We start from the raw sequence: 12901 nt of genomic DNA, 5'->3' as shown, positions 1-12901 counted from the left end.
ACAATTTTTGTCGTGATGCTTTTATTTCATTTAGAAATGCCACAAATACATCCAGTTAATGCATTAAATATGAAAAGACTTGCTGAAGACACTCAATTTATTAATGATTCAAGAGAATTTCCTAAAGCATCTATTTGGAATTCATTTATAATTCATTTCACAGCTTAGCTGTGGTTCCCACAGGGCAAATATTTATCAAATATTTCTGTTTTAAGTCCCCCTTTTACATTTATTTGTAGAAGAATACACTCCTTTTTTCCTAAATAAAGGCTAACCTTCCTAAAAGCATCCATCCGTCTATTGTAGTTTAACGTGCATTTCCTGATAAGGTGACAGTAATGGGCCTTCAAATATAACAGAGTATACTGTGCAACCAAACAAAAGAATAATTATTAAACATAATAGATGGCTATAAACTGAACACGATACACACTGAGTATATCATAAATATTTATTAGAAAGTAACTATGGTAATTAATAAACATAGTAATCAACACAAGGGAAATAGCATCTTAAAACCTGCCATGGCAAGAAAAACTTCATAAGCCATGAACCACACATGAGCAAATTAATATTTTCAGTATGAAAATCAGAATGTCTGACTTGACTAGTGCCAGTGGACTTAAAAGAGCAAGAGTGGAGAATATCTTGAGTCAGGCTGCCGCTGCCCTGTCCTGCCAACACTGACAATTTATAGTCTCTAGTTCCTATGGCTTATCACAGCTAGAGGGTAATATCTGAAATGAGAGAGCACTAGCTTTGGAATTAGAAACATCTGAGTTTACAGCCAGTTCTTCCACTACTGATTGGGAACTCTGGGTCAATACTTAAAGTCTCCATGCCAACTGTGAGGCAGAAATAACCCATACCTGTAAGAGCTTTGTGTAACCAGTCTTACTGTGGTGATCAAATATGGAATCACTATGTTGCACACCCGAACCCAATTCAGTGTCACATGTCAGTTAGTCCTCAATAAAAATAAAAGTTTTTAAAAAAGTTGTTGTGAAGATAAAGGTACAATACATAAGATACTTAGCTAAGTGTCTGAAACAAGGTCCATATTCAATAACTGGGTCTTCTTACTCTACTGATAACACTTCTGTGACTTCTGAGCCTGACACCATATCTACTGCTGTTATCACTTCTACTACTGCAACCGCTAAGAAGTCACTGCATCCTACTCCTTTTGGCCAATGTACTATTGGCGGTAACATGTCAACTGTAATAATTCACATTCTTTGTATCTGCACACATAAGGCCCACTAGGCTAGGTAGTATTTAAAATATAAAATAAAAACACCATAACAAGTGTTGGTGAAGATGTAGAGAAACTAAAACCTTCATGTTCCATTGGTGGGAATGTAAAATGGTGCAACCGCTACGGAAAACATTTTATGTTAAAAAAAAGAGTTACCACATGATCCAGCAGTTCTACTCCTAGAGATATACCCAAGAGAAACAAAAACTTACATCCACTAAAAAACATACACAAATGTTCATAGCAGCATTACTCAAAACAACCAAAAAACGGAAACGACCCAAACATCTACAATGATGAATGGATCACGAAATGTGGTAGATCCATCTGTACAATGGAATACGATTTAGAAATAAAAAGTAACGAACTACTGATACATGCTACAAGATGGATGAACCTTCAAAACACTATGCTATGTGAAAGAAGCCAGGTACAAAAGATGACATACTTATTACATGATTCCATTTATATGGCATGTTCAGAATAGGCAAATCCACAGAGACAGAAAATGGAATTAGTGATTGCCAGGGGCTGCGAGGAGATGTAGACCAAGGAGTCATTGCTAGGGTGTATGAGCTTTCTTTTGGGAGGAATGACAAGGTTCTAAACTTAGATAGTAGTGATGGGTGCACAGCTCTGGGAATATAGTCAAAACCAGTGAAGTTTATGGTGTGTGAGTTATATCTCAAAAAAGCTGCTTTAAAAATAGAATTAATCAAGCACATAAGGTCAACTACATATGTGAGGAGTGGCAGAAGGGAAAAAAGTTAGTCTTCTGGATCTACTGCGCTTTGCCAGGGAGTGCCAGTACCACCGCCCAAACCTCCAGGGAGGACAGGCAGTGTGGGCTCAGCACAAAGGACAAAGTAGGGTGGGTTAAGAGGGAACTCGGTCCCCACCCTAGACATCTGCTCTCCCATTATGAAGTGGGATATTTATGATAACGATTAAAACATAAGAATAGAAGGAGGAGGAAGACTATAAGCTCTAGAGTTGAAAACTCTGTTTGAAAGCTGGGGTTTAAACCCAGTTCCCCTCAGGCTCCCGGTGGCTCAGTTGGTTAAGCTTCTGACTCTCAACTTTGGCTAAAGTCATGATCTCACGGTTCATGAGAGGGAGTGCCACATCGGGCTCTGTGCTGACAGGGCAGATTGGGATTCTCTCCCTCATTCTCTGACCCTCCTCTGCTTGTGCTTTCTCTCTCTCTCTCCCTCTTGTGACCTTGGACCAATTACTTAACCTCCCTGGCCTTCAGTTTCCTCATCCATAAAATGAGTATAATAATAACACCTTTGTTCCCACGGTTGCTATGAGGATGCACTAATGCATATAAGCCCTTACAAGAGTGTTGTCTGATAAAATTAAGTGCCATCGTCGTCATTATCATCATCATTAGTATAGTTTTTTTGGTTGACCTGCTGACTCTAATCTCAGCGGTCAGACACAAGCATGCAGCACAATACCATATGAGCACGAGCACTCCCAGGGGAGTACCCCTCGAACTCACCAGGGACTGTGGGCTTGTTCCTCCTCTGCCTACCGATGACAATTCCTTTCATGAGGCCTCTTTGTTAGCACAGAAAATAAAGGCACCCAGGGAGAGCAGCACAGGGCATTTGCACTGGCTAATAACAGCAGTTACCACTGACGGTGCTAGAGAGTCAGGCACATTTTTGGGTATTTTACATTTGTTACTTCACTGAATTATCACAACAAGCCTGCAAGGTAGGCATTATTAACCACATCACTTTACAGATAAGAAGAAGTTCAAATATACTGAGTAACCAAGCTAATAACACAGTTAAATAAGTCAGAGCTGACATTCAAACCCAGATCCATTTATCCTATGTCACTTTCGTACATTATGTTGAACTGGATTTCCAATGGAAGAGTGAGTAATCAGGACAGGAGTTAGGAATGAGAGAAGAGTATTTTTTTGTTTCACACAATTACTCAAATAACAGGATGCCAGAATATATGCAGTGCCATCTGTTCTTTCACTCATTCATTCACACGTTTATTAAGCACCTATTATGTGCCAGTGTCAGTGATAAAAACAGTCTTGGAAAGATAGATGTTAAAAGAGAAAATTACAAAAAAAAATTTTTAATAAATAAAAGAAAAAATTACAGAAGAATATGGTCAGCATATTAATAAACAAATGGTGCTGGACAAACAGGAGATCAGGGAAGTGTCAACTGTGTTCTCTACTGCAGAGAGAGTCCCATCCACTGCTTTCAATTTCCTTAAACAAGAATTCAGAGGAAAACACTTGAGACTCATTTTCAATGCCTTTTTCTCCCTGGGAACACTGATGAGTGGAATTTTAAGCCACACTTCTGAATCTTTTCTATAATTTGTGTCTATTCAGAAAACTGCCAGCCCACAATCTTTCTCCCTGTACCTCATGGGACAGGACAAGGATATACCCAACTGCAGGACTGGGGGTGGATGCAGCATGGAGAGTCCATGGCAAAATGGAGGTTCCATCACAGGAATGGGCTATAAGAGGGCAGAGGCTGTTGGTGAGGTCAAAAGTACTCTATAAGCCCTAAGACATTAATGTCCATTCCAGGACTGATAACATTCTGACAGATTGAATGGTATGTGCAAGCAATTCATTTCACATTTTATAAAGCACCATTTCACAGGGTAGAGAATGTCAGCAGCATAAACACATCTTAATTTAGTCCTAAAATCCTAACGGGATTTCCACTGCACTCACAACTACAGAGGTAACACTTAAGGTTCTAATCCTGTCAGAGAGACGAGGCATTTTTCAACTTTTTCCTTATAGTAAAAGACAAAGCAATTACCAAGGAAGAGAAAGAATAAGGAGAAGATACATGAAATATTTCTTTGGAAGGACCAGCTAAATTCTCAGAGATTTAAAAGGATCAATGTTGAGATAGTAAATAAGAAATACACTAAATTCAATTTAGGAACTAAAGTTTTTCAAATATTTCAAGGTAATGTGTTAGCCCAATATGATCACATAAATAAGCTGGCAAATACATTCAACTGGATACCACGATACATAGCTTATGAATCACAAGAAAGCAATCTGTCACTTAGAATTCTAAATAAGATTTTATGTACTATTGAGTTTTTCCTATAAATGCAATAATTGTATAATAAAAGTTAAAAGAGAATTCAGAGAAAAAAACCTGAGGTTCATTTCAATAACAAAATATTCGTGAATTTATAAAGTAATTACGATATCCAAAAGTTATTCCCAGAGCAAGTGCTGTAAGAGTAAGCAATAAAGAGCCACAAATAATAATTTCAGCAATATGCTTAAAATTAAATTTAAAATAAAATATTAATAACAATATATGTAAGAGAAAACACCTATAATGTATTAGTTCTGAACAGCATTCAGCATAGTTGTTTCCATTTGTCAGAAGAATAAAACACTGCCAATTCTTGATAATCTATGGCCAAATACTCATCTCTAAATTTTACTAAAATATATGTACTGATTATTCTTTATGAGATAAATTATTCAGCATATAGCACATAGCACATAAGATTTATTTTAAATTATAACTGTACATCACACATAAAAGCATCTTTCTTGATAGTGCCTATTTTCAAAGTAGTTGACTTGAATCTTTTTATTATTATGAAATAAACTGTGTTTGGGTGGAAAATAACTTTTGAATTGTCATATGTTACATAATTATTGAATACCACAACTTTCAGCTCTGTACAAAAAAATGAAAAGCTTCTAAGAAAATTTAGTTTTGATGATGTGTGCTTTTAAAAAAGTAGATTTCACAATAAGAACAGTAGAGAAATCTGTTCATCAAATATTTATATCAAAATTTAACTTTTTGTTTTAGCTACAGTGACTAAAGTCCTTTTATTCATTTTTCTTTGCTCTAACAAAGAACAGTAGAAAACAAAGACTTAATTGTTCTTGTTAAGGTGTTTAATGACTATTTCAAAGAAATAGCTGATAATAGTGACAAAAGGCAGCTATAAAAAGAAAGAAAGAAAGAGAGAGAGAAAGAACAAAAGAAAGAAAGAAAGAAAGACAGAAAGAAAGACAGAAAGAACAAAAGAAAGAAAGAAAGAAAGAAAGAAAGAAAGAACACAGAAAGTCTAAACAGCAAATCCCAACGTGAATATGTTAGAATCCCACTCAAAATCAGTTGTGTGTCTAATCTACAGATTCCGTGTCAGGTACCAGCCAGCTGGAAATCTCTGTATCCAGGAACTGGGACTAGGAACAAAATCAGTGGAAGTTTTCTCCTCCAACGGAGCCAAGAAATTGGAGCCACAACAGCAGGGCACTTCTGGCAAGTTCCTACCTTTAACCGCTGCTCATCCACATCGATGACTGTAGCCACGCGAATTAGCCTGGGGTTCCGTCTGTCCACCGCTTCAAGCCTCATGCTGGGCAGAAAACCGTGGGGTGGCCGCTGAAACATCAAGAGAGCCAAAGTCAGCAAAATCCCACTGCTCAGATGCCACATCGCATGTTTTCTAAAGTGCAATTGATCTGACTTTGCATTTAGACCTTGAACACAACTGGAATTTAGTTTTAAGGGCACGTAACACTTCGTGCATATTATTTTATCCAGTTTCATAAAAACCTGTGAGAGGAGAAAGAATTTTTTGGTCATTTTCAAGATAGCTAAAAAGACAGATTAAATCATATATTCATTAACAATCACAAGATTCAAAATAGGTTCTAATTTATTAACAATTTATCAATTTGATTAATTTTTTCTGAAATTAACTTTATAAATCAAGAAACTGTTGACCACTCTCACTGTCCAGTTTTGTAGAGTATGACTCAGAAGACAAAATTATTTACTAAATAATTAGAAAAACATAAACATAATCCTTTATAAATCTAAATTTTAAAATAGATAAAAGCTGCATAACTCTTGACAGTTAAAACTATTTTAGAATCAAACCACAATGTAATTTAAAGCTATAACCTGTGCTTTGTTACTTATCTGTAACATAAGCATGTTAAAAACTGTTTTAATTTAAGCTTCTTCCAAAAATCCTAGGAACCAGGAGTCTATAATGAGGACACTTAGGAAATCCTAAAGAAAATGGGGTGGGAAAAAGCACACTGGGACTTACCAAATCATTGACACCAATGAAATTTAAATACAAAAAATCAAAGTCAAAAGACAACTCCAGCAGTGTTCATAGGTTGGTAAAAAGTCACTGAAAGCTATTAACACATAACATATTCAATCGACTTTATTGAAAATGAAACTGTACTGAATTTTGTAAGTCTAGAAATGGCAATAGGAAACCCTCATAATACATAATAAACAGTTAAATCTTTCTCCAATATCTGGTTTGCTTCTTTCCCGCTTTTGTGGAAGTATATTTTCTTCTAAAATGCATTATTATGTCTACTAAATGGAATATACTGACTACAAGTAGGTCTTTGATGCTTGAAAATCTTTCTGTTCTCCCCAAGGTCACTGTCCTGATAACAAAGGTAATAGTTTCATATTGCAGATGCCAAAGATACACAGCTTGAGATGAATCCATGATAACTCCATGTCAGAGCCTGGAAGTTGCCTTTTTAACGAAATCATAATTTTATTTTCTTGTAATTTTCTTCTTGGAAAAATAAAATGAGTTTTGACAGAAAGCAAAAGAGAAAGAGGTTAACTACCAGCAGCTGGTACTTTGCTTATCGAGTTTTTTCAATTCCTGAAGTCCTTTCTAGCACTCCAGGACTTCTGGCTTTCTTAATTTGATTAAATTCATTTTCCAAATCCAGTCTATTATAACAGATTTATTTAAAAAAATGAAATAGCATTTTGTTTAAAATCCCTTTTGATCCCTAGAAAACTTTTTATAAATGAAATCGTATGTAGAAGCTCGCTATATAAAATTCTGACTAAAGATGAATCAGGAAGCCTGGAGCACACAATTAAGTTGAAAGGGAACAATCTGAAAACCACTTTACAACATAAATATCTCTAACTGTACTATCAGTGCACTGTCTTTTCCCCAATAATTTATGCTTGGTTCAACCCTGGAATAAAGGTATAAGTACAAATTTGAACTTTAAAAACTGGTATTCTAAATGCTAAAAGCAATGTTTCCCTCAGAATGGATAAAACTGTAACACACACCCACTACATACAGTTCACCTATTTTATTATGGCATCGTTGGCATTCAAACAGTTCCCAAGACTGAAAGTTCAGAGTTCCCGCCATGTGGACTAAGACAAGCAGAAATGAAGGACTCTGCCATTATTAGGGGTTGATGAGGGGCTTTAACTGCACTAGGGTGGGCTACTGTGCTTTGTAAGAAGGGAAACCATCATTACTTTTGTGTAGAGGAACAATAGTAAATGAGTCACCTCCTTTGTAGTTTTAACTGAAAACCAGGCAAAGTGGTTATGAAAATAACACTTGCATTTAAAAAGAAAAAAACTAGAATAATTTGAGCTGCCAAATTAAGTCAACATGTACACCGTTTCAAGTTGAGAGTGTATTAGAGAGTATACAACTCACCATTTTAAAAACTTTGGCAGGAACAGCATTAGTTTGAGTAGCTTCCAGATATTCTGTCCAGGAAAAATTTTCCGGATCAGGATAACCTGAAAAATACATATACATATCAAAAAATTACTCACTAATATTTTGATTCCCATGTACTATAAGACATTTGACCTTCTGTGAACTGCTCACTATTTAACAGCCCCTATGCTAAGAACCTCACATACATTACCTAAGTCTATTTTAACCTCTGAATGGGCTGTTTCACCCCCACTAAGGCAAGCAAGCACTCATATATCGGTTCATTCATTCACTCAACAAGGTTAAACAGGTTGGCCAAGGTCAAATGGTGGGTATTTGGCAGAGCCTGGTTACACCCAAAAGGCCTCTTTAGAAAGTTTGAAAAAACACTCACAATCCCTGTCTGACCTCAGACCATAAACTGAAAATCTTTCCAATTTCTCCAATACTTCTGCATCTATTAGGGTTTTGTTCTCTTAATTACATCTCTGTAATTGCAATTTCCCAGGTTTGCCATTTATAATTGCAACTTATATATTGGTATAACATGGTACAGAGCACTGTATGTTTAAAAAAATTCTAACTGGGGGCACCTGGGTGGCTCAGCCGGTTGAGCATCCAACTCTTGATTTGGGCTCAGGTCATGATCCCAGAGTCAAGGGATCAAGCCCCACGTGGAGCTCTGCACTGAGTGTAGAGATTGCTTGAGATTCTCTCCCCCTCTCCCTCTCCCCCTCCCCTACTTGTGCTCACTATCATGTTCCTTCCTCCGTCTCTCCCTCTCTCTCTCTCTCTCTCTCTCTCTATATATATATATATACATGTGTATATATATATATATATATGTGTGTGTGTGTGTGTGTGTGTGTATACGTACATATATATATACATACACACACACACACATATATATATATACACACACACATATATATATACATAGATGTATATATTTCTAACTGGGTTTCTCATTTCTCTTTATATTTGTGTTATTTTATTCCTAATTACATTTGCTGAGGTCTATATTATTGTGTCATTTTCTTTTTCCTTTAAAGGAATAAGCACCTAGATTTATTCATTAGCTTTCTTGTTTTTTCTCTTTTCTAATTATTTCATTTGCTGCTTTTACTCTTATTACTTCTTTACTCATATTTCCCTTAGGTTTTTATTTTACTCATCAAATTGAACTGTAAGGATAATTGATTTATTTTCATTTTTTTTAAATAACAGAAGCATTTAAAATCATGAAATTACCACTGTTCCCCCTGAATACAGCTTTAGACATCTGGATAAACTTTTATGAAATATTTGTGTATCTCACTTTTATTTTTCAAAAACAATTATAATTACAATCTGTAAGTGTCACCTTCATTTAGTCACTGGCCAAATAATTATTTAAGAGATATCTCAAATCATTAATTTTTGTAGTTATTTAAAATATTCATAATAATATCTACTTTACCACATGGTAGTTTCAGAATGTCACATGATATCTAGGATTTCTTTTTGGCATAATATAGGATCAACAGTTGAAATTTTTGTTTAAGTATATACATACACATACACACATGTTTTGAGGCATATTAGTATGCCTCAATTGAATGTAAGTAGCTATTATTATTAAAAAATCTGCTTTATTTTTTATTTAAGCAAAAAACCTGAAGCAATAAGCTAAAATTTCTAAAATACTTTTTCATACAGTTTTCTAGTATCTGTGATAATTTTTTCTTCATATTTAAACTTTTTACTAAAATAAAGAATATTTTAAGAAAAATATGCCAATGAAGTAAACAGCCTGAAAAACTGTTCACAAAATTAGCATAGCTGTACCCCAGGACCCAGGACAGCCCCTCCCCATTCTACACCCTTCCAGTCACTGCCCCCTCTCCACAAAGGGAAACTCTCATCCTAGTTTCTAACCTCTAAGATTAGCTCTGCCTCTTCCATTTTTTCCTTTGTATAAATGGAATCATACAGCATGTACTCATTTGCAGTGGTCAGCTTTTGCTCAGCACTCTGTCAGGTTCGTGTAGACAGCTGCATGCAGAAAATCTGTTATCACTGCTTTGTAGCAGTCTATTGGGTGAGGATTTCACAATTTATCCATTTTACTGATGATGGTCCTTTGGACAGTCTCGATTTCGGGGGCTATTATGGAAAGTGCTGCTACAGACATTCTAGTATATTCTTGTTGGTCATCACAAATATACACTTCTTTTGGAATGCATCCAGGAGTAAAACTGCTGGATCATGGGGTGGTTTGCTCTATATTTTGATGTTACATTATTTAGCACAGAAAAGCACATGTAATTTTCGCTACTGATTGTGCTTTTTAACATTGAAAAAAAATTTCCCTTAGACACCTTGATTGCTTTTACATCAAATTCTTCTTTGTCACTAAAAATTAAATTGTATGCCATCTTGTATTTTCTGTTTGTTTTCTTAATAAAATTTTGCCCATCCTTTTTACTTTTAAATTATTTTGTCTCAGGTGTATCTATTTTAAACATCTTCTAAATGGATTTTGAAATCCATTTGCATTTACTTTCATAACTCATTTGCTTTATCTAACTTCCGTACACATGTTTTAGGCTGGAGTTGTTTTTTTTTTAAACACTCTCTTAGGGTTTCTTTTGCTTTTTGTCCCTGTCCATATATGAGCTATGTTACATACCTTCTGTTTCAGGAATTATTTCTGCTACTTTTGTAGCTCATATACTTTTTAATGTTTATTTTATTTTTGAGAGAGAGAGAGAGAGAGAGAGACAGACAGACAGACAGACAGAGCATGAGCAGGTGAGGGTCAGAGAGAGAGGGAGACACAGAATCTGAAGCAGGCTCCAGGCTCCGAGCTGTCAGCACAAAGCCCAACGTGGGGCTCAAACCCATGAACCATGAGATCATGATCTGAGCTGAAGTCAGATGCTTAACCGACTGAGCCACCCAGGTGCCCCTGTAGCTCATATTTTTAACGACTGTCCAAACTCATTCCTTGTATTTTGGATTTCCACATTTCCGTGTGGGTTCTGATTATGCTCATATCGTGCCACGTCAGCACCGGGGTCCCCTCCTCCCTGGCTCCAGGTCTCTCACCAGGGGCCCAAGCAGCAGATCCTGGGGAATGGTGACTAAAGAAAGCAGTGTGTGGTGGGCTGAGGAATGAATGTGCAGAGGCTGAGGGAGGAAGCAATTAGTGCTGCTCCAGTCCCGTAAAGAAATCTTGCATGCTGCTATGAAAGAAATCATCTTTTTTCATGATCAATAAGTGCGAATAAAAGACTGTGACTGTTTTCAGTGTTTCTGAAGCAGTACTGCCTCTGTGACACTCTCCAGAAATGAGCTATGTATGTACTGTGTGTATATATATTCCCTGTTCAATGAGTCCAAGGAAGAAGAACGTCCCATTGCCTAGGGAGGCCTGAAAAGCCACATACTCCCACTGTCTTCCTCCTAGCCCCACCCTGAGTCCTGCTACCTTTGGGGGGTATGGCAGGGGGCAGAATCAGGGCAACAGAGGAAGGGGCAAGAGCCAGGTCCACTGACACAGCTGTGTGGCGATATGACAGAAGCTTTTCAGAAGCTGAAATTCCTTCTTGTTTCAAGAAATATATGAGACCACCCCATGGAACAATAGCCTTCAGCATCTTCACTTGTCTCAAAGAAAGCAACATATAACTAGTTTCAGTTTATTAGTAACCACTCTTCGGAGTACTCCATTTCCACTACGTCATTCATTCCTCACATATGCTGCTCATTTTATAGGTGAGGCTCAGGGAACTTGAGCAGCTTTCCCAGTGCTATACACGTAGAAGTGGAAGAAATGGGTTTGGAACAATTATGTCTGACTCCATTACCCACGTATTCAACCACTGCTTCCCCCTAGTATTATAACCCAGAGCTCCATGATCCACGGTGGTCCAAGGCCTCAGGACTGGGAGTATGAGCTCCCCCTGGAGGCCAAGGTGTCGTATGGCAAGGGTGGGAACATTGCTAGATTGGAGGCAGGCTGTTGGTATAAATGTATTTATTCACGTCCCACCTCATTCCACTCTATTGAGAGATTAAACCATCAGAGATGGGCAAACGCTGAGGCAAGATGAGGTTCAAGTTGTGGCTGTGGGCACAGGTGGCTGAACCAAACAAAGGAAACGTGTCAGCTATTGGGATCAAGCATAGCAAGGCTCCTGCCAGGCAGCCCCTGGATCTCCCCATGGTACTGGCACTTTCCTGGAGAAGAGGAAGACCCAGGTGACAAATATCTTTAATTAACGTCAGCAAATAACTAGAAGGCAAACAGATGACAGCCAGAGAGGACGGAGGGAGGAAGTGCAATGGAGGGGAAGAGCTTGCGCCCTCATGGGAGAGGAGCCTCTCTAAAGGCTGAGAACTGTCCTAGGAGAAACAGCGGGACTATCTGGGATACGACAAAATGTGCTATCCCAAGAGGGTGACAGAGAAAGATCTGTGCGAAAAAGTCACTTAGATGAAGGTCAATTCCAGTGCTTTGGGTTGAAAAAATTGAGAGTCAAGAAAAAAGGGATACAAATATGGGACGGTGCAAAAACAGAGAAACTTAACGTCAAACCAAGTTAAATGCAAGTGAAAATATACTAAAATATATCATTCCAAGGACTACTTATACCATTCCGGAACAGCAATTCCTTACAATGATCTACAGGCCCCTACCCACCAGGGACCCATTACCACTCCAACCTCATCTCCCTTCACTCTGCTCCTGCTCCAACTAGGACACAGCTGACTTCTTCTCCCTCAAGGTCTCAAACTTGCTGTTCCTTTACAGAGAAGTTTTCCCCATGTACTTCCCACACTCCCTACCTCACCTCCTTTAAGTTGTTGCTCAAATGTCCTTCCCTGAACTCCCTAAATATACAGAACCCTCTCACCAAATACATGTGCCCCTCCTAACCTCATGACCTGCCTTACTTTTCTCCATAGCACTTACCACCAATTAACTTATTAAATTAATATTTACATATTTGTTGTTTCTCTTGCTCTATAAGATCATAACTGCCTAATGACAGGAATTTGTTCACTTAAGTCCCATTTTCTCTGGGACTTTCTCCAGAACAGAGCCTAGTATGTAGTGATCAGTAGTTATCCCTTATTAAATAT

At 37.4% G+C, this 12901-nt stretch overlaps 1 protein-coding gene across 7 annotated transcripts in view; it reads right to left on the bottom strand.

The window, feature by feature from the left end:
* The window catches only part of L3MBTL4 (L3MBTL histone methyl-lysine binding protein 4), a 441589-nt gene that overhangs the window by 229322 nt on the left and 199366 nt on the right, over positions 1–12901 (bottom strand). For all 7 annotated transcript variants that reach the window (XM_042961817.1, XM_042961811.1, XM_042961816.1 and 4 more), the window contains 2 exons: positions 7763–7848; positions 5575–5685 (listed from right to left, as the gene is read on the bottom strand). In XM_042961817.1, coding sequence (XP_042817751.1) covers positions 5575–5685; positions 7763–7848 — 197 coding nt within the window. The remainder of the gene's footprint in view (positions 1–5574; positions 5686–7762; positions 7849–12901) is intronic.

The sequence above is a fragment of the Panthera tigris genome, chromosome D3 (assembly GCF_018350195.1).
Source record: "Panthera tigris isolate Pti1 chromosome D3, P.tigris_Pti1_mat1.1, whole genome shotgun sequence".
Classification (NCBI taxonomy): Eukaryota; Metazoa; Chordata; class Mammalia; order Carnivora; family Felidae; genus Panthera; species Panthera tigris.
Note: the sequence above shows the minus strand (reverse complement) of the source record. Positions and strands in the feature narration are given on the sequence as shown.